The 22,875-nt window shown below is 37.6% G+C and overlaps 2 protein-coding genes across 3 annotated transcripts; one reads left to right on the top strand and one right to left on the bottom strand.

The window, feature by feature from the left end:
• Nucleotides 1-11,886: 11,886 nt before the first annotated feature.
• On the bottom strand, nucleotides 11,887-15,122 carry LOC107816620 (putative myosin-binding protein 5). Its single transcript, XM_016642352.2, has 5 exons — nucleotides 14,174-15,122; nucleotides 12,865-13,737; nucleotides 12,557-12,781; nucleotides 12,365-12,447; nucleotides 11,887-12,103 (listed from the first exon to the last, which is right to left on the bottom strand). Exons 1-3 carry the CDS (start codon nucleotides 14,904-14,906, stop codon nucleotides 12,573-12,575), a joined length of 1,815 nt encoding a protein of 604 aa, XP_016497838.1. The 5' UTR covers nucleotides 14,907-15,122; the 3' UTR covers nucleotides 11,887-12,103; nucleotides 12,365-12,447; nucleotides 12,557-12,572.
• A 1,151-nt stretch (nucleotides 15,123-16,273) lies between these two features.
• Nucleotides 16,274-22,480, top strand: LOC107816621 (5-formyltetrahydrofolate cyclo-ligase, mitochondrial-like). Of its 2 annotated transcripts, XR_001654999.2 has the most exons (8): nucleotides 16,274-16,546; nucleotides 16,631-16,771; nucleotides 17,628-17,792; nucleotides 18,756-18,797; nucleotides 18,902-18,947; nucleotides 19,138-19,208; nucleotides 19,300-19,493; nucleotides 22,342-22,480. XR_001654999.2 is itself a non-coding variant. In XM_016642353.2 (7 exons), the coding sequence occupies exons 1-7, from the start codon at nucleotides 16,408-16,410 to the stop codon at nucleotides 19,434-19,436; spliced, it is 741 nt and encodes a 246-aa protein (XP_016497839.1). In that variant the 5' UTR covers nucleotides 16,274-16,407; the 3' UTR covers nucleotides 19,437-19,767. The 2 variants fall into 2 exon arrangements, 1 of the variants encoding a protein (XP_016497839.1); XM_016642353.2 differs by lacking the exon at nucleotides 22,342-22,480 and having other exon boundaries at nucleotides 19,300-19,767.
• The last annotated feature ends 395 nt before the right edge of the window (nucleotides 22,481-22,875 follow it).

Raw genomic sequence — 22,875 nt, forward strand, 5'->3', positions numbered from 1 at the left:
GAAAAAGATAGAAGACATGATGCAAGATTTTAAAGCAAGTAAGGTAAAGGTGAACAACGTACGAGACACTCAAGTGTCGAAGGTTGTGAATAGCCCTTAATTCATATAGAAGGCTAGAAGCATTGGGATTCAGTATCCAGGAAAGATAGCGGTGGCATGCCTTCCAGCCTATGGGTTCTAGGTACCGGGAAGTCAGATTAAGAGAGTAAAGAAGAGTTAGAGACGATGTGATGTCTCGCTTGATGATCCAGAATAACACAAAGAAATCTATGGTGCAAGCAAGTTGAAGGAAGGTTGTGAGTAGTATAAATATACATGTATAGGTCGCAAGCTAAAGTATCATGAAGCGCCAGGTTTTAGGAAGACATGAGTAAGGACAAGAAATGGCGAGTAAGAAGGTGACGAGAAATGGATAAGTCCTAGGAAAGCCCAGGAAAATAAAAGAGCTGATGGTTTCTATAAGTTATAGAAAGCTCAATATAGCCTGAAAGAACTCAAAGGAATCTAAGTCTAGTAGCATTTAGAAGAGATGAAATGCTGCCCTGATAATAGAATGAGGATGTAGTTGTGATAAATAAGGGATAACGTTTGGGCCTTTGATTGAGTAATTATTTGAAAAAGGGAGATTTCATGAATTGAACAGGATTGACACACCCACGTAAGGTGAATCACATTGGGATGCTCCAAATGTTCCTCAATGCAACATGGGCCATAGTGATTACGTAAAAAGTTTCAAGTTATCTGTGGTAAATTGTAGATCGATGTTGAGATGAATCAACAATGAATGGAAAAAGTCACAAAATATAAGATGAGATTAGGTCGTTGTTCTTAAGATGAATAGTAATGAGGATGCATTAAAGGATTTAGATTTATGCATATAGGATAAGCAACAAGAATAACCTGGAGTTTGGTGGTAGGCCTCAGTAATTACAATATGACCTACCTAGATGCGATAAAGTCATATAGATGGATAATCGGGTCCATGAAGTAAGGTATAGCAATATTTGTAAGTTCATCAAAGTACCGAGCGAAGAAATTTAGTATACCTATGGATGCCCAGAGGGACATCTTGTTAAGCTCTGTATATGTTTACAAGGTGAGGCCTAGAGATTGGCTAAAAATTGGAGGAAAAAGCTAGAGGGAAGAGTCGTATAGGTGCACATACAAGGAAAAACTAGTACAGACTGCATGATAGAAGGTAGCAATAGTTACGAGATTGTAAAGTTTTCGACTACGAGTCGTGGTGTCAGAAGGAGGCCTAAAGGGGAGGGAATGCCCTGGCCTTTGGATTTGTTCACAAAGCATTTAGCTAGATGGCAAGGACAATAGTTAAATATTCATAAGAGCTATGGGTTATGGGATTGATAAGCGAATTAGTCAACATTCGAGGATGAATATTCCAAAGGGGGGAATGATGTTACACCCCATGTTTTCGTACTTAAGAGTATGTCGTAAGTCAATTGATATAAGCTCAGAAATGAAATCACATTTGCAAAATTTATAACGTAAGTTAATCATGTTAACATGGAATTTAATAATATTTAAGATCATGAATAACAAGTACCAAGATGGTTGGAAGTTATATAAGCTAAACAAACTGAAGAAGATAAGTTTTGTCGAAAGTCAACAAGTTTGGTGTTACACCCTGTGCATTCTAAGGTGACGTATAATGAATATGAGACTTGTTAATCATGATTGAATGAGTGTAAAGTCATAATATGACTATATATGATGTTTGGACATAAAATATAATATTTTGGAAAAATTGGATTTAACTTACGGAAAAATTGAGTTAAGATTTGCCTTGTAACGAGCCATTTTAAGAAAATAAATTCATAAGCTTTGTAATGTCATTTTGGGAAATATATCACATCAAAATGAAGGTCTTGGAACCTAGTTTTCAACTGTCTAAACCATTTATTCATACGACATTGGGGTAGAGAAATATAGATTTTTAAATTAAGGGTCACCAAGTCATGTTGCCGCACTTCGGAGAAACTGGCAGGTTTATAGGCCAAGTTGCGACGCAGTTTTCTCCAAATGTATTGAGAGTTATATGGATATATATATATATATATATATATATATATATATAATTAAAACCTTTGTGTCTAGTTTCTAATGTTGCAAATTGTCCATCATTTGAATATAGAGATACAAGTGTCCGAAGTGGCACTGCTCAAGCTGCCAAGCAGGCAGCTTAACCACCTGCTTGGAGAATTGAGGATGTGGGCTTATAAGTTGTCTTTATCTATTATATTTCGTCAATATCCAGAGATAAATTACTGTATAACACTCTCAATCTCTCCAAGAACTTGTCCATGGTTCCAATAACTAAACTCAAGAGAAATCAACACAAATCCTCATCAAAGGTATTAAAGACTACAAGAGAATACTTCTATGATGTTGTGGTGTGATTGAGGGCTATTGTGAGCTAAGTTGGGATGGGTTTTCGAGTTGTAGCTGTTGTCCAAGGTATGTATAACATCTTCTTGATTGTGTCTAAGGTTAATCTTGTATTGGTTGTGTTATTTCAGTGAAAAACCATAAGATGCACTCGAAGGAACATGAGATACAATTGACTTTCTGGTTGGACTGTTTTGTGGTTAAAAATATGGTTTATGATGGCTGAAAATTATGAGAAATAATTTGATAATGTTGTGGTTGCTGTTGCTAAGCTTTCCTAGGTGTTAATTAAGTTGATTGAAGAAGAAAAGATGAAAATCAAGTGATTGACGATAAAAATTAAGGTGCTAGACGTATGAGGCTGTTTTGGAGGACATTTTAAACTAGAAATAATATGGCACATATAAGTATGATGTTATGAAGGTTGTAAACTAATTTATGTAATAAGAGTCAGATTCAGTTTATATCTTGTTATGAGTAAAAAATGAGCTTGCTGCTCAATATGATTGTTAAGATAATCAGAGAAACTCATATTGGATTATATTGTTGTTGTTGCTAGTGTTGGTTATATTTGTTGTTTTTGTGCTATTGATGACTCTTAGTGGTCTTTGGGATGTATTAAAATAGCCGAGTTGCTGCCTAATTTTCCTTAATTCATGCGACTAGCCAAATACGATGGTACGATATTATATGTCAACGACAATATCATTTCACTTGTTGTAGATGCAAGAAGTTGTGTTGAGCTTGGTTGAGTAATAAGGAAGATATCATACAGGTATGTTAAGTCTAATCCCTTCCTTCATTTTGGCATGATCTCGTAATTACACAAGTTTGATAATGAGGCATAAAGAGAATTTCATATTCCTAAATTTATATACATTTTTCTAGTCTCACAAGTTAAAGTATTCTCCCTTATCATATTCAATTGAGTATTGTATTCTTCCAGTCAAGAGAGCAAAGAGCCTATATATACAATATTACATTATTTTCTTTACCATCTAGCTATAATCGATGGGCAGACCCCTATTGGGAAACCTCTGATTAGATGGTAAGTTATATGCCGAGCCTACTGTGGTCGAGCGCCTATGAGCGAGCCCAGCATGGCCGAGATATAGAGCCTAGTATGGCTGAGCGCCTATGAGCGAGCCTACTATGGTAAAGTAGTTATATATATATACAAGCCTTATAGGGACAAACAACTACTTTACTTATTATATTGAGAGAGTTAATTCAGTATCAACAGGTAAGCATATCTTCAGATTATCTTTGACTCTCAGTTACTTTCAGTAATTATATTATCAGTTTAGTTCCAGCTTTCAGTTAATCTGTTGCCTTACATACTTGGTACATTATTTCGTACTGACGTTACTTTTGCTGGGGGACGTTGCATTTTATGCCTGCAGGTCCTGGTAGATAGCTGGATAGATCTTCCCAGTAGACAGAGTCAAATATTTTAGCTTGGTTGGTACACTCCACTTTCTCGGAGTTACCAGGTTTATACCTTGGAGACTATTTTATATATACAGGTTTGATGGGTAGGTCGAGGCACTGTCCCAATCATGATATAGTTCAGTTATCTCTAGAGGCTTGTAGACGAGTCCCGTATATTTTGGTCTATCAATAGACGTTCATGGTGGCCTCATCATCCTACATAATTATATATATATATATATATATATATATATATATATATATATATATATATATATATATGAGCTTTTGGGTATGTTTACCCCTCAGATGAGAGAGATGATATTTTAAGATGATTCAGAGTATGGCCTCATCGGCCTAAGTTAAGGGTTATCCCTCTAAAGTGTGGTACGCTCTGGCCGAGTATGGTATCAGGTGCTCATCGTGGCCCATCGGTTTGGGTCGTGACAATGGCTAAAGTGGACTATGTGGTCACGGTTCACACTACCGTTTGGCCCTTACAATGAATCCTAACCATCGAGCCTTAGCTTCTAACGTACAAGGTTTTCTTTTTCCTTTCTAAATTTTCCCTAGTATTTGAGGTCGAGCTTGAGATGGCTCAGATATTGTTGACGTGGAATCAATGCCCATTGACTCTGGTTTGAGACCGGCCTTTGAATCTAAGTTAGAACATTTTAATGTTGCCTCGTTATCGTTAAAAACCTTGTCGAAAAACCCATTTTTATTACAAAAACTGTTCAAGGAAAAAAGAGTATAACGTGTGCTTTCAGTCCTAACATCCATATCCATCCTTGGTCGTTACCTGCAAATGTTAGTCTGATTTATAATATGATTAAAGGATAATTGAGTTCATACCTTAGCAGTAGTACCGTTTTAAGTACGTCATGTTCTAGTTGTTCAGTAGTAGCACACCATTTCCTCCTTCGAGTTTGTACGAGCCTTTGCCGGTAATTCTGATGACTCAATATGGTCCTTCACAATTTGGTCCCAGCTTCCCCTTGTTCGATTTCCGGGTGTGTAATGTTACTTTTCTCAACATCAAGTCCCTAGTTTGGAAGTATCGAAGGTTGGCTCTTCAGTTGTAATATCTTTCTATCTGTTGTTTTTGTGCGGCCAATCGGACCAGAGCGGTCTCATGCCTCTTATCCAATAATTCCAGGCTCATGATCATGGCCTTATCATTTAACTCTTGGTCGCATATTGGAACCCGAGGCTCCGTTCTCGGTATTAAGGATTCGGCCACGTAGACCAACAAAAATGGTGTGGTCCTAGTACTAGACTTCAAGGTTGTACAGTATGCCCACGGGACTTCAAGCAGGATTTCCTTTCATTTTCCTTTGGCATCGGTCAACCTCCTTTTCAGGTTTTGAAATATGGTCTTATTCGTTGATTACGCCTGTCCGTTCCCACTAGGGTTGTAAGGTGTTAATAGAATCTTCTTAATCTTATGATCTCCGAAGAATTTATTTACCTTGTTGTCGATGAATTGTCTCCCATTATCGAAAACGACTTCGGCCGGTATCACCAATCGACATATTATATGGTCGTAGATGAATTCAATGACTTCCTTCTCTAGGAACTTTTCGAACGCTTGAGCTTCGACCCATTTGAAAAAATAATCAATCATGAACAGTATGACTTGAGCCTTACCGGGTGCCCACGGTAGGGGACCAACGATATCCATTCCCCACTTCATATACGGTCAAGGGGACAAGACCGAGTAGAGTAGTTCTCCCGGTTGATGGATCACCAAGGCATGTCTCTGGTAGTCATCGCATTTTTGCACAAAGTCCATCACATCTTTCTCCATTTCGGTCCAGTAGTAGCCGACCCTGATTAATGTTTGGACCAAAGACTCTACCCCTTCGTGAGCTTGTCTCAAGGCGTATTCGGTATCTTCTGGCCACAAACCCCTTTGTGAACTTGTTTCAGCCTCTCCTAGAGTTTTACTGACATAGTAAATAGGAAATTGCGTACCTTCCTCTTCCCGAATTAGGACTCCATTTGCCGCCACCTCAAAAACCGCCAAATAAAGGTAAAATTATTCGTCCACCTTCGGGGTGTGCAGCAGGGGCAGACTTGATAGATACCGTTTGAGTTCTTCCAAAGCTTGTTGGCCCTCCGGTGTCCAGGAAAAATTATACTTCTTCTTTAGTAGTGAGAAGAAATGATAGCTTTTGTTAGAGGATCTCGATATGAGCCGGCCCAGGGTGGCTATACGCCCGGTCAGCCTCTGAACGGCCTTGACGTTGTCCACCATGGTGATATTTTCTATGGATTTGATTTTGTCGGGATTGATCTTAATTCCTCGATTGGGTACCATGAACCCAAGGAATTTTCCCTATCTGACCCCGAATGCACACTTCTTCGGTTTCAGCTTCATATTGTATTTCTTCAATATGTCGAAGGTTTCCTGCAAATGTTTCAAATGGTCCTCTACTTGCAGGGACTTGACTAACATGTCGTCAATATAAACTTCCATTGGTTTTCCTATTTATTCTTCAAACATCCAATTTACTAGGCATTAATAGGTGGCACCGACGTTCTTTTAATTCGAATGGCATTATGTAAGAATAATAGGTGCTGAATTTAGTAATAAAAAGGTCTTTTCTTGATTGCCCGTGTTGATACGAATTTGGTTGTACCGGGAGTAGGCATCAAGAAAGCTAAGTATCTCGTGCCCGACCATCGCGTCGATCGCCTGATCGATGTTAGGCAAAGGAAAAGAATCCTTAGAGTATGCCTTGTTCAAGTCTTTGTAATCTACACACATTCTTAGCTTATTTCCTTTTTTAGGCACTACCACTAAGTTAGCTAACAAGTCTGGGTACATAACTTTCCGAATTGACCCTATTTTAGAGAGTTTAGATTCCTCGTCCTTTATGATGCATGCTTGACCTCGGACTGAGGTCTCCTATTCTGTTTAACCGGGTGGAACTTTGGGTCCAAACTTAGCTTATGAGTGGTTATCTGCAGCGGGATCCCTATCATGTCAAGATGTGACCAAGCGAAACAAGATACGTTTAGCTTTAAGAAAATTAATGAGTTTTTTCTTGAGCTCAGGGGATAACCCTGTGCCTAGGTATACCATTTGATCCGATATGTGTTCGATCAATAAGACTTGCTCCAACTCTTTGATCGTTGATTTGGTGGTGTCGATATTATCAGGAGCTATGAATTATCTCGAAACTTCGTAATCATCCTCCCCATCGACTCCTCATTCTTCCGGTCCGGCCGCGACCTGCGTCGGTGGTTGCTATTTAACTTCAACCTTTTTGGTCGGCTCCGTGTTCCTTAATGTCGAGATGGTGGGCACTGGGAGTACGTCATCGACTACGAACATCTCCTTTGTAGTCGGCTGTTCTCCGTGTACCGTCTTGATTCCTCTTGGTGTAAGGAGCTTTAACGCCTATTGTAAGGTCGAAGGACTGCCCTCATATTGTGAACCTATGGTCTTCCAAATAGAGCGTTATATCTAATGTCCCTTTCGATCACACAGAACTCTATTTCTTGGATTGTCCAGACGGTATTCACTAGTAGGGTTATCTCCCCTTTAGTGGTTTCACATGCTGTGTTAAATATGTTCAACACACGGATAGCCGGCACTATTTGGTCTTGTAACCCAACTGCTCTACGACCCTCAATTTGAGGATATTGGTCGAGCTACCTGGACAATTAACACACATTTAACTCGAGTTTTTAAATAAGTGCGGATATTACCAATGTATCATTATGAGGTTATACGATGCCCCCGGAATCCTCGTCGCTGGATGAAATGGTTCCCTATGGTATATAATCTCGGGCGTGTTTCTCCCTTGTGATAGATACTTTAGTGCGTTTTAACATCAGCCCTTGAGGGACATCGTCCACTCATATGATCATGTTGATGATGTGCTGAGATTCCTCTTGTTCACTCTGTTTGATGGCGTCCCTATTTCTGAAGTGGTATTTTACTCGATCACTCAGGAATTCTCGTAGGTGCCATTATTAAACAACCCGAAAACTTCTTCCCTTGATTGCCAGCATTCCTCGATCATGTGTCCATGAGTGCCATGATATTTGCACATCAAGTTAGTATCTCTTTGGGCAGGGTTCGACTGCAATGGTCGAGATCACTTGGTGTCCTTGATGCGCCCAATGGCTGCACGATACTGGAAGCATCAATATTGAAGTTATATTACGAAAATCTTGGTGCCTCCCTAGCCCCGAGCAGCCTATTGAAATTGCTTTTGCTCATCAGATTTCTGCTATTGGGCCCTCGATTGCTTCTCTTTTTGTTCCTCGTAGGGTGATACTCGAACCCGTTACCCCTTCGATCTCCGTTGTATGGTTGATACCGGTATTGGGTCGATATTGGTTCATGATCGACGACTCTCTTAGACTTATCATCGGTTCTAACGGGATAAACAGACCTAGAGGGGGCTCCGAGTTGGTCAGCCTTGACTTTGATTTTCAACTGGTGCCTGTTGTGGACGTCGGCCTAAGTTACCACCGGGTATTCTGCTAAATTTTATTTTAGTTGCTGCGAAGCCAAGGAACTTCGGGGATTAAGTCTATGAGTGAACGCCTGAACAGCCAAATCATCCGCAACCGGAGACAGATCCATCCATTCCATTTGAAATCTTGATATGAATTCCCTAAGTATCTCATTGTCTATTTGCTTAACCTTAAAAAGGTCCAATTTCCTGGTCTCGACATTGATGGCCCCGACATGAGCCTTCACAAAGGCATTTGCAAGCATAGCAAAAAAATCAATAGAATTTGGGGGTAAGTTATGATACCATATCATTGCTCCTTTTGATAGAGTTTCCCCGAACTTCTTTAGCAGCACTGACTCGATTTCATCATCTTCCAAGTCATTCCCCTTGATGGCACATGCATAGGAGGTCACATGCCCATTTGAATTAGTGGTTCCGTTGTTCTTTGGAATATCTGGCTTACGAAATCTCTTCGGGATCAGCTTCAGTGTGGCGCTCGGAGGGAAAGGCTTTTGGATAAACTTCTTGAAATCCGGTCCTTAATATAAGGGTTCTCTTGAGATTTGATCGACCCTGGAGTTATATGTCTCTACCTTTATTTCATTGGCCTCAATTTTCTTCTCACCTGATTCCACCTGCTTCGTCAATGCTTCGAGCATTTTCATTATCTCGGGGTTGGACCCAGGCTCAGCTTCATCCAACCTCTCGGTGGTTTGCTCGTTTCTTTGGGTATTCAGGACCACTTGGGCTCGACCCCTAATGGGAGGGTGGCCCTGATTCTATAGTTGTGCTATCGTCGCCTGTTGAGCCTACAACATTTCGAAGATTAGCTGCAGGCTTATCCCATCGCCTTCACCTTAGGGGAATTTCTCGAACAGTTGCTCGTGGGCCTTGTGAATGCTGTTTTTGGGGTCAATAGGCAGGTGGGCGTCAATAGCAACCTGTGAATTTGCGTCTATTTGATCGACAGTTGGGATTCCATGGGGGTCAGCAAGGGGCACCTCATTTCTCAGCCTCGACGTTCAAGTGGGCAGGCTGAGAATTTGCCATTTTTAAGCTGACCTAAAATTGAAACCTTGAAGAACAAGCATAAAAAGGGAGTGTGTTATGGAAATTTGTATTAAACCACCACTATTATCCTTAGCCCAACAGTGGGCACCAAACTGTTTATCCTTAAAATAGATAACAATTAAATTTATACGCAGTTTTAAAGATATGTGGATTGATTCAATACAAATAATCAAAATGTTAGATGAATGAGTTAAAGACAAACTGAATAATCAAACCAGTCGTAACGTTATGGCCGAGCTTGAACTTGGATTGGGCGATAGTTTCTACCCTCGGTTGGGTCTTAGGTTCAAAGCCAATCAAGAACAAAGAACAAAAGTAAAGTAAAGATTTTTCTGTAGCAGAGAAATAATTTTGTATTGCTTTGGTATGCGTGTTATAGTGCATGTCCTATTAAATATAAAGCTTCCCATTTACATAGTAGGAGAGTTTTATCCCTAGTACAATTCTAAAAAGGTAAAAATCCTCCTTTCTCGTTAATTACTGATATGTTACCGATATCGAGTGAGATCTGCGCCGTGATATCCGGTGGGGCGCATATATCGTGACCCTCTGTTAATTGTGTGCAACCGCTACCATGTTCTTCGAGGTCTCGGAGCTAGTTCTAGGTTTAGGGAGGTGTTGTCTTATCAAGCCCGATGCGTGCATTTCGTTCAGGCCCTAGTGTGAGAAGTTCCCATCTTCGATTTCGATCTAATGTAGTCATATCCTTGCTTCGTTTGACCCACCAAAAAATTGGGGTGTGTGTTAGCCTCGATTTCACCCTTATACAACCTCCTAGTCATGTGATGAAACCTTTTTCTCATTCATCTCTAAGACCTTCTTGTCTTCTTCATCATTTTGAAGTTCCCCATTAATCTCAAGTTTTTCTTCTTGCCCATCTCCTATAGTTGCAGATGATTGTATATCAAATTCATATACCTTTTGAAGAGTATGATTCTGCTGAACATCAGGCTTTATTTTGTGGCTTTTAGCGAGTAGAGTTTCTGGACCTTGCTGTGAATTCAACTTGCTGCTAGTACTTGAAACTTCACCGCCGACATGCGGTCTTGTTCCTGTTAGGTAGGATCCCAACATACTTTTAATCTCATCCAAGCTCTCGACATGCTCCAGAGCTATGTCAATCATGGATCTCTTCATGTCGTCAATGTCTTATGTGAGTTCTTCATAGAAGCTATCATCTTCCGAGCAAATATCATCTTCCATGGTAGTCATTACTGTCCGAGAACCTGACTCTAATACCATTAGTACAATTCAAACAAAAAAGATAGAAAATCCTAAGGGGCCAAGAGCATGAATGGTCCCTGAACAGATTTACGGTGGACTGGCCGGTAACAGAGATAGACGTGGAGGAAATCAATTTCACTATCAAATTACAATGTATCCCCTATTACAATAATATCCCCTTTTATATCCATTAATCCTCTAACCTCATTCTAATTGCCCAGCTAACAACTCAAATAATCAGTCAGTTCACATTAACTAATTCTTATCAGCCAATGACTACTAGGACCTTATTTATATGCAAAGACAAGTATACCCTCTCCTATTAACTGGCTTGTAACAGTGAAAGGGAGAATTACTATGCCGGTTACTAAGACTTCATCATAGACAATGCCATATAGATACATTGAATTTGCTTTGACCAAAACCACGAGTTTGTGCCACCCCCTTGCCCAAAAGATATCTCATTTTTCTTCTTTATTTTTTTTTTTTAAAAAAAAATTGATTTTGGAAGGTATTTTACCTACTATAATTTAGATTGTGATGGCTTTTAATTTAGATTTTGGATGGTATTTTACCAACTTTGTCCAACTCAGCATAGGTAATACCACTTAAGTTCGATCAACGGTAAGAAGTGCAAATTAACTAAATGGACAGGTTTTGTTCGTTTGGAACTTTTGCTCCCCCTAGCACTCTCTGCTCTACCACTTGTTTATCTTGTTTGGAGTGTGGATCGAACTACTTGATAGTTAGTGTTGGCTGCTGAAGCATTCTCTGGTGGAAGCCTTTGAGATTATGGGAAGCTTGGTTTTGGCTCAGTAGCTTAAGGATAAATAGCTGTTCTTAGAAGGCCTTGACATGAGTCTGAGTTTCAAGTTGTAAAGAACTTTTATGATTTATACACACACACATCCTTAAACCTTAATTTGGCTCTTAAATCCTCAATGTATAGGTCTCTTCCTTTTCATCTTTCTGTATTTATGGTGGGTGAGTGTATATATATATATATATATATATATATCCCACCTTACCCACCATAAACACAGAAAGAAGAAAAGGAAGAGATAGATTGAGGATTTAAGAGCCAAATTAAGGTTCAAGGATGGAGAGCAAGGGCTTAGCTACATAGTCCAAACAAAAATACTGTACAAATAGGGTATAAACAATTTTTTTTTGCATTCTCCCGTAGAAGGATCTCAATGAGACACCCTCACTTTTCAAGAAGTAAGATCAAGAGTTTCAATCACATTGATCTCCTGGGAGTGAAGGTGAGCTGAGATAAATATTAATGTACATTCTCTCATGAAGCAACTTCTCAAAAATGAACATCAATTGGGAGGGGGAAAGATCTAAGTGGATATGGTACAGACATGAGTACATGCATATATATATATATATATATTAAATACAATGATTATGTAACATATCCTTCTGTGAGTTGATTGTGCGAAAGCTTGGTGGATTGCCAAAGTATTCTGGTTCCTTGTCTATCTCATCTGCGAAAGCAAATGATTAATTGTGTGTTAGAAATCTTAAACGAAAAGAGATGATCGTTTTGTTTGATTATACGCTTGGAAATCAATTGTTTGCTTATAAAACCATATTATTTGCTAGTCTTAGATAAGCTGATATTCTCAAGAAAATTTTGCACATTTACTGATGGAATTTAATTATATACTCTGAATTTTGGATTAACATTCCAGGTAGAGTCAGTAAATTAATATCCAAATAATTCAAGCATGGAAGATAAAAATTACCAGAATTTCTCAAGGTGATAAGACGAGAGCTCCATGAATTGTCAAAGCTTGGAATTTCAAGGGTCCTTCCAGCTATGTACATCCTAAAAGGAAGTACAATGGGAAAGAGAACAACAAAATTATATTGCTGCTGCAGTTAGCGATTTAATTGAGTGAACAACCAGATAAAAAGAATCACAGCGCAGAAATTACCATGTTTGAACAGAAGTCATGCATTTGCATCCTTTGATGGGGAATCAATTGATTGCCTAAGTCTCCGCAGATGTTCAGCTATCTCAGTCAAGAGTTTGGTTCCTTCACCATCCCTCTGTAATGTCATAGCTGCATGTTTTAAGAAGCCGCTCTCTGCTTCAATGGCTCTCAATCTCTCTCTAATTAGTGACACTTCTCTTGTAAGAGTTACCTTATTTTCATTTCCTAACAGCACGAAAAAAAAAGTATCTGCACTTGGACAAAAAGGATAGAAAAAGGAGGTAAGAAAATAAACAAGATTCATTTACCTTTTCCTCCGGATCCATGCTTAACCTCGTTTGTTTCTAAAACATGAAATCCTTCATCCTTAGATGTTTTAATTTTCTCTTCAAGATTTGTCAACAAACCCATGAGATACGATCTCTCCTTCTCAAAATCAATATGTGATTCATCCACATTTTCCCCTCCATATTCACCAGATTCAAAAGAGCAGTCATTTACTCCATGTTGATCTCCTTCATCAGGACTGACACACGCTGATCTTTCACTAACGGATGACAAAGAATGAGAATTCCACTCTTGATAATCTTCATCTGCATCAACCTCACAGACCTCACTACCTACTTTCTTGATATGGCCATATCTTTCCCTATATGTCTCAAGTTCAGCTTCTAAGACCTTTATCTCTTCTTCTCTCTTCAAAAGCATGTCTTTCATGACCTGCATCGCCTCTTGATCATATTCCGCCTGCTCTTCCATCATTCTTTGGTACTGCAATGCCTCCATTTGGACAGCGGCTTTCTCTGCTTGTAAGCGAGTGATCATGGCCATGGCATTGTTTGCTGCAACAGCAGCGGCACTTCTTTCTTCGTCAAGTTCCATGTAAAGTGCCATGAGGGACTTGTGGTCCAAACGAACTTGTCTCTTCAAGCGATGCAGGATGTCATCGTCAGATTCATTTACTGTACTCGCGTCATTAGTTTCTGAAATGAATTCACTCTTAATATCCATACTCAATTTTCTAGGCCTGTGTGACCACCTAGGGCTAGCATGAGCTGAGTCTGACAATGGGATACCAAAAAATTTGTTTCTTGTAAAATTTGGCGTTTTCAAGGCATCATCATTTATCTCCTCCGAATCTGGTATTAGTGGTACAGTAGCAGCTTTAATATCCTCTCTACCTGTATGAAGGAAAGAACAAAATATTCTTACTCTTAAGTGTAGTTAGGAAAATAAAAATATACAGCATTTATAACTTGAGGAATTAAAAGTGTAGTTTGGACAATAGAAAAGAGTTGGTGATATTAGAATGGACTGTGCAGATATTTCTGTTGATGCTGAATCATTTCTTGCTGCAGAAAAAGCTTTCTAAAGCTCAAATTCTAACCTACTATTCCCCTGCTAACATTGTTTACTGATTTCATACAAATATCTACTGAAAAAGAAAGCTAGCATTTCTAGATAAACAAAAGCATCTATATGACTCTTCCCATCATATATCCTATTGATGAATAAAGTTATGAATTGTTATGATTCATATATCGTAACAGTTGCAAAATCAAGTACAACAACAAGAAGAAACACGACGGGAAAGAAATTGCTAGGGCGAGCACATACCTCCACTAGGGAGACCCTCATCAGCAGGAAGGTCCAAATCATTATCTGAGATGAACTTAACCTCTGTGTATTGAGTATGAGGCAATTCTAAATGGCGGGCTTCCTCATTTCTCCATGTCGTCAAGGGAGATCTTGGAGATGGAGCAGGAGCTTGAGAATAAGGATTTCCCTTCATTGATGCATTCCTGGAATATTTTGACTTTGTCTTTAGAATCTCCCCACAGCAAGAACACCCAACGATTCCGCCCTTTTCAATTTGGATGACCTCATCTTCCTTCTTTCCTGATTTTGTATCTACTTTCTTGTCATCCTCCACAAAGCAATCAATATCCTTGTGCAAAATACCAACTAGTGACTTGTACCTATCGCAATCAGCATCTTTCTCTGTTGCAAATGACAGAAGGCAGCCGTCGCACATGTTCCTAATATCAGACAGCTTCTTGTGGACATGACAATAAGCAAGGGAAGAAATGTCCTTCTTGTGGACTTCACAAATGGATTCATTGTAATAAAAGTTGGCATTCCTGTGAACGAGAATGTGATCGATCCTCGTGCAAAGTAAGCAGGGGACTTTCAGGTCGAAGAACTTGGCGAATTCATTAGAGAAAAAAGCAAGAAACCCCTCAATGAAAAGCAGAATGATCATCACCCATTCAAGAACAGCATATATGAAGAAGAATGCAAATTTCCCTGTCTTTTGTTCAACATAACACTTGAAAGATCCTGAAGCCATTTCCCTTTTTCTAAACTTGTTTTAAAAAAATTCAAGAAAGAAAAGGAAAATTCAGATTGGTGGGTTGTTTGTTGAGCACAAAAGATGAAGAAATGGTGGGATCAAAGTGGAAGGGAAGAAATGAAAAGGATCATGACCATGGTAGGAAAAGTGAAACCAGGATCATGACCTCTTTCTCTCTCCTGAATGTATCTTTCTTTGATTATGGAGGAATTATGATATTTTGCCTAGTTCAAAAGTGTCCAAAATATTGGATGGTGCTCTTCATTTTCAGTTATATGTAGTCAATGGTCACTCTTTTTTTTTGTTTCACAAATACGAGAGTACTTGGCGCTTCATTTACCTGAATTAACGGTCATCCATTGTGATGTGATTCTCTTCAAACAATGCGCCATGTGTTCTTTGATTCCAAAAATCTAAAAGACTTAATTAGTAGTAGAAAATAATCTATTATCTTTTCATTTACTCTTACCTGATTATTTTTCTACTTATAATAATCTATTACTCCTATCATTTGAATTACCCTTATCGAATAGAACCAATTAAAAAGAGGTAAAATTAAAAAGGAAGCTGGAGGAGTCAATTGAGTAAAACAAAAATACTAATACTCGTACCAAACAAATGAATGCAAGAGATGTAACTTGTAAATAGGTTTTTATCGTTTACTCATAAGTTATATGTTCTCACTTTAAAATAGTTAAAAGTTCAATTATTTAATTTGATACAAATATTTATAGAAATATTTGTGACACACTTCAAATTTTTTTAAAAAAATGACATATTTATTTTTATTTTTTTTGCAAACTTTTTAATCTTAGCATTATCTTTATTTAGGCATGAAATGAGTGGGAGGGAGTAGGTATTTTCCACCAACTCAACGTTCCGATACTCGTCGGACAGGGCACGTCCAAATGTGACAAGAGCACACATATATCTACATTCTACATCTACATCTATCTATAATATATTATCTACATCTATCTACAATCTACATCTACATATATAATCTATCTACATCTACAATTTATCTATGTATAAGCTACAATATATTAAAAGCAGGAACATCATAATCTAAAAGTTAAATTACTAAATTACTCCTTTATTATTTATTAAAGTATCCTTTTAATTAACTTAAATATAAGAACCTAAAACGTGCGTCACTTCGGCAAAGTCTCCTACAACAACAGACGCCACGAATAGACACCAAACATTAACACATTTTTCTGAAGAAAAGTTGCCACCATTATTATCCTCTTTAAAAATTAAAAAGTCTTATGACACTTTTTTCTTACTAATGGATTCCCCTGTTAAAGATGGAAAAGACGTGCAGAAATACTAGTATATATATATATATGTGCAAGCACGACGGTGGACCCTGAAATCTGAATAGTGAGCAGGTCAATCCCTGACAGTTGCCACGTCAGCTAATTGAAGTACCAAGTACCGCTGCTATACCCGCATTCTGCGCCACCCAACCACACCGTGTTCCGCCGTAATCACCATGAGCACTGCCGAAGAACAAAACCTGAGTGCCGACGGCGCAGCCCATCTGGACACCATCTTCAAGCAGAAAAAGGCCCTTCGCTCCTTAGTTAAGAGAGATCTCAAGTCCCTGGATCCTTCCCTTAGATCCCAACAAGGTACAACCAAAACACATAATCAAATGAGTTTTTTCTTTTTTTCTTTTATGATATTTACTGTTGGACCTCTATGTGGCTCATCAGATGAAGCAATACAAAGGATTGTGTTGGAGGCTCCGTGGTTTAAGGCTTCTAAGAGATTGTGCGCTTACATAAGTTGTAGTGCTTTGCGGGAAGTTGATACATCCCAACTACTGTCTCACATTCTCCAGAAGCCATCAACAGGTTTGTATCTCAGAGGCAAACTTCACCGCACACAATCACAGCAAAAAGTTCAATCTTCACACTTGAGTTTATCTGTGCATGGTGAGGCATTCTATTGCCAATCCGAATTGAGGTGTAGTAGTAGCTGTTGTTGTTGTAAGCATTAGAGAGTCAGCAAAATATTGGGGTTTGGGGTGGGGAGAGGATGCGGAAGTTTCTGATTCAATCTACTGTTTATGATAGTCATGAGGCTCATCCACCACCTTTGTTCACTTTCTCATCTTGGGTTTGTTCATTTGTTTCAATCGTACAAGCTAAATAAGTGGAGTTCTTTCTCCAAGAAAAAAAGAAGCTATATGAGTAGATTTCTGTTGTCATGTTTTCTGACTACTCATGTGGCAGATGCAATGTAATGACAGTATCTCAGAAGCACCGGTCTCTCAGCTCGACTTATGCATATATAATCAGATGATATTGAACAATATATATCTGTGAGCGTCGCCACAAAAAGGTTGTGAGTATAGTCTGCGTACACACTACCCTCCCCAGACCCCACATGTGGGATCTCACTGGGTGGTTATTGTTGTTGAGCATCGCCACAAAAAGGTAGTGAGTATAGTGGTAGTTCACATCCACTAGCTTATATCCTGATTCTGATGAAATACTAGGCAAACCTTAAGATACGTACCGTAATCTACAGAGTATAGCTATATGGCTGTTAATGCCACTATTCAAAATGTCCATTCTAATTTACTACTACCAAATGTAAGGTACAAGGACTTTTCTCATGGTGGTTCTCTTTTTCTTTACTGTATCTCTTTAGTGGTTCAATTCTTATAGAGCTTAATGTTGACTTCTTATGTCATTATCAAATCAGAATCGGATTTGCAAATGAGGAAAAAGCTTTATGTTCCACGTGTCGAAGACAAGAACAGAAACATGCGAATGCTACACATCTCAAGCATTGAGGACATGATTGCAAATTCAATGAACATCTTGGAGCCAGCTCCAATAGATGCTGAAGGAAATGATAGGGAAGATGGTATATATACTTCTTGTCTCCAAATGGAAAATTTCTTTTATTTGGTAGCATTTGGTATTCAAGTGATACTCTAATGTGGAAGTTCAAATCATGCTAGCACTCTTTTTGGTAATAACTGTATTTGGGAAATCCTTGATGTATGTGATCATAACTTTCCTAAAGTTCACATCTTGAATAAATTGATACTTCCAGCACTCTAACCCTCACCGCACTGAAAACTTATTTTGTATTTTGTAGATTCTGTCATAGTGTGGTGAAAGGTTCTAGAGATTAACTTTACATTTCATGACCGTTAACCTCTCCAATTTCTTTGTTTCTGATAACAGTTAGGCGATTCCTTTGGATATTATGCCCATTCCTTTTAATCAAACTAGTAAGTATGTAAAGGAATCTGTTTTGCCCGCGAATTCTCAGTATTGAAAGTTTTCTCTTGAAAAGTTATGGTTGTTGTAGGATATCATAATCATCAATGTTAAATATCTATGTAATATGGTTTTGTGCTAGTGCCATGGAGCACTCGTCTGAAACATGCAAGATACAAACAGGAGAATAAAAGTGAAAGCATCATAGCTTTTCTATCATTTGGCCCTTTCAATCTTTTGAAATTTTGCCTGCTTTAGATGGTGGAAGGCCTAAAAGATTATATGTTTTACAAATGGAGGAGAGCAATAATAGCTTTTTGAGTTCTTGACTTAAGGATGACCTTATGCCTTTTTCAATTTTGAGACTACTTTTCTGCTATGCCTTTTATTGATTTTTAAGAGAAGTGCGAGTTGTTGCTTGAGGCCTTCATCGAAAAGACTCAGTTATGGACTGGGCTATCGTTTGGATTTACATCTCTTATTCTGCAAATCTTGTTTGTCATGTACTTCTTATTTTTGTCCAGTTTGGTTTCGTTGGTTCTAAAAGTGAAATAGGACTATGGATTTAATGCTAGTAATTGAAGAAATTTTCATGTTGCAGTCTTGTTGGCGGATGAGCCTGTTGATTTGTTAATTTTACCTGGTAAGTACTTCCTAACTTTTCATCGTCAAACTTCTCGGATTCAAAACTTGAAACCAGATAATTTTGGAGTTGCATTTTGATTTCTGCGCTCTCTTTTTTTGAAGGACTTGCTTTTGACAAAGCTGGAAGGCGGTTGGGCCGTGGTGGAGGGTAGGGCTTTATATCTTTGACTCTTTATTTCATCCTCTTCAGAAGTGATAGGTTTAACTGAGAAGTGCACCTATGAAAAAGAAAAGGAAAAAGAAAATAAGAGAAGAGTCGTTATAAGTTTCTCCCTCTTCTATAATCCTAATATCCTCTTGTTGTTGGTGATCCTTTCTTCCTATGGCTTGTGAAACAGTTATTATGATACCTTCTTGACAAGATATCAGGAACGTACAAAGGAGCGAAATTGGAAGCAACCTCTCAAGAGTATGTTTCTTCGTTGCTTATTTCTAGGAATGCATGTGATAGTTCTGATTTTTTCACAACAGATGATTTTAGCTTTTTCTTTGAATTGCAGTTGCGCTTTCTTACTCAGTGCAGATATTGGATGAGGGCACTATACCACTAACTCCAAATGATGTTCTTGTTGATGCACTTGTATCACCTTCTGGTCTGATTCCCATTAGTCCAGCTGCACTGGAGATATGCCACTGATAAAGATGCTCTTCTAAGGACCTTCAGGCCCCAGGTCTACAGTTGCGCTGAATAGAGGTGACATAAAATCCTCTTTCACTTAACTAACTGATCTGACTGTGAAGAAATCATGTACTTTTAATTCATCAAGAGTCAAGTGCAAGGGTTAACAGATTGTTCTGTTTCATTGCATCTAGATAAAGCGCTTTGGGGAAAGTTCCTAATCTGTTGTATTCTACTGAAATTGAGTTGACAAAACTGAAGAAAACTGTGTTCCTGAGTGTATTGTATTCTACTAGTGTTAATTGTGTAAGAGTGCTCATATAACTAAAGCAATACCCTTTGGTTTGAAGTTAGTGTCTCTCGATGGCTCTCTACCTCCTTTTACCAAAGACCTTTTAAAGTAAGACACTTTACTTTAGTTATGTGAACACACTCACATAATTAAGACTAGTTATATGAGACACATGCTAAACTCTTTCCTCTTGAATTGAGCCTTTATGAAGTGAAAAGGTTTAAGATCTTTAATTACACTTGTGGGATTTTTTATTTGTATCTTGGCTTAAAGCAAAGAATATGGAATATGTATCAAAAGGTTCTGTGGTAAAGCCTTTGTTTTGAATGAAGAGTTAAAGTAATCAATAGTAGTGATTATGAATTATGAGATTTGTGCAATAGTGGGGACTAGGTTTGAAATTCCATTTATCGGGTACTCATAATGCAGTCTAAACTTTAGGAGTCGAAATTCTTCCATAAGTTCTTTGAACTGCACATTAAGGACACGTTAGAGGAATACATTTGAACAAAAGAAGCATATTACTCTCAGGAAGGAGTGTTTATAGTTCGATTTGATCCATTTTTCATCTAAAACATTGTATGTTTATATGCTTAATTACATATGTGATCAATATTTCTGTACTTATATTACTAAGTAGGTTCGACTCTTTTTTTTTTCCTCAAAATTTTACAGGAAACTTAAGATGTATCTTAATTATTTGGTACTGCTGTAGGCTCGTACGGGAACCTTTGCATTTAAAAAAAAAAAAAAAAAAAAACCTAAATAACCTAAAAATGGGTTCGGCTTGGTCAATTTTTATGAGGTCCCCAACTGGTGGTGAATATTCTTGTTCACCATGCAGATCTCACACTTGAAGAAGCAAGTAGAGTATTATCTATGGAGTGAACTTTTCTCTTACCTTTGTCTACTTTACTATGTGTTGCTGACTCTGTATTTTTCTCTTAGTTTGGCATCTAACCGTCCTTGCAAGAATCTGGTATAGAGCAATCAGCAGATGCTAGTTATTGACTAAATGAGATTTAAGTAAATCAAAAGGACTGAGTTTAAAATTTTCCGTTTTTGATGGAATGCTTGCTAATAGTCAGACAAAAACAAAAACAAAAAGGCGGAACTTTTAATGCATTTAAAAATTAGTTCATCACTGTTTTTGGTTATTCCAAGAAAAAGTAATTTTTTTGAGAGAACTAGCGATGTGGTTAAGATTAGTTGCTTGTTCTCGTCATTCTCTTCCCCATAAACATGAGCATATTTCGCTATTCAGTTTATGTCACGTATAAAAACTACTCTGTCTCGTATTAACAGTTGTGATTATTAAAAATAGTTATCTCAAATTATTTATTATTTTAGAAGTTCAAGACAAAATTGATTATTTTTTTCTTTTCTACCCTTAGTAATAATTGTTCTTGAAGATAAAGACAACGCATAAATATTCAATGAAAAGAGATTATATCGTAAAAACCTAAATAAGGGTAGAATAGTTCAATTTCTTTCCTAATTAATATTTTTTAAGGGGCATGTAAAAAAGAAGCACGACAAATAATATGAGACAGAGGGAGTATCCCATCAAGAGTTGATGGATAAATCTGCTTTTTCCATCTTATAATTCTCCTAGTACTTTTCAGCTTCGTTCTTATTTCATCACACAGTAAGTAAATTTTCATTTCTATTTCTCCAATTAGTTACAATGCTACTATATTGTTATGTCTTTTCTTTTTCTAAGTTTTTCCTTTGGTTGGAGTACTTTACAACTTATAGATGCGTGGTATTTATGAGATTTATTATTCAGCTCTAACCTGGACATCGCACAATTTGTTAGATTTGTTCACTGTAAATTCTCTTTTTATGTTTTTGGACAATTATCACCTCTTTAAGTAGCTTTTAGGGGTTGAATTGAACCTAAGGACTATTAGAACACAAAACCCATTACTGATCATCTTGCGTTATTCAATGTTATGCCAATATCTTGCTAATTCCAGCACTAAGCATGTAGGAGGAGGGAGAAGGTCATGTGAAATTTCTTCTCTAAGACCTTTCACATTCTTGTTACCTTATCTCAACATTGGATGCAAATTTATTAGGAAAAAAGAAAATTATTGAATGCAATTTTTTTGGGGTGTGTAACTAAAAGATCAACTTTAACTTTAATCCTTGTCATTTTGGGACGAGATCGCTCTTTTACTGCAAGCTAAAGCCATTGAAAACAAATTTCCAAGAAACTAAGTGGAAAAAGATATATATTCTGCAAGCTGCAGGGCTGCTTAGTAGTTGTACAATGATCTATAGCTGAACATTAACAAGAATCATTTATGTTTTTGACATTTGTTTTTAAAGCTTTTTGAGATGCAAAGTTATCATCAATTACTTATTTCTTTTGTTATTAATGTTTTTTAATAATTCTTTTTCAACTGACAATATAGCTTGTCCATTTAATCTTTCTTGACCATTGTTTATCGAGCAAGATTTTACCGACTTTAATTTTTTTTTACAACTCCTTTTAATTAATCCCATATATGCACAGTTTGTAGCATGAATTGTTAAGAAAACATTTCTTGAGCATCAAATAGACCTTAATAAGAACTTCTTAAGTTAGTATTGTTTGACATGATCAATCTCAATTGGTTTTTGCAGAGATGGGATGAGTGGAAGCTGGTCTTTGTCAAAGGTGGAGGGCAATGCATAATTCCCTATACTTGTTATGAGCATGCAGGTGTAAAGAGGGTGCTACCCAAGGTTACTAGAGATTCGGTCAAAACCGATCGCCGCCGACCGATCGACAAAATCGACTGAAGTCGGTCGGTTTTTCAAAATATTTTATTTTTCATTCTTTTTACGAAAGCGACCAACTTCGGTCAGTTTTTTGGTGCAAAAGTACGAAATACTATTTTTGCGTCTCGCGAATTGTTTTTCATGAAACCGACCAACTTTGGTCGGATATCATTTAAATTAAATTAATATTAATATTCAGAAAACTAACTGAAAGTCATTTTAAAAAATCAACCAATTTCAATTAGTAATTTTTTATTTTTTAATAAAATTGACCAAAATCGATCGGTTATTTTCGCGCAAAAATTCAAATAAAGAGAACAAATAAAATAAAAATTCTTAAACCAAAATGCACTAATGGTCTAGTTGTAGAATAATATTGTGTCACAATACAGATCC

The sequence above is a fragment of the Nicotiana tabacum genome, chromosome 20, assembly GCF_000715075.1.
Source record: "Nicotiana tabacum cultivar K326 chromosome 20, ASM71507v2, whole genome shotgun sequence".
Classification (NCBI taxonomy): domain Eukaryota; kingdom Viridiplantae; phylum Streptophyta; class Magnoliopsida; order Solanales; family Solanaceae; genus Nicotiana; species Nicotiana tabacum.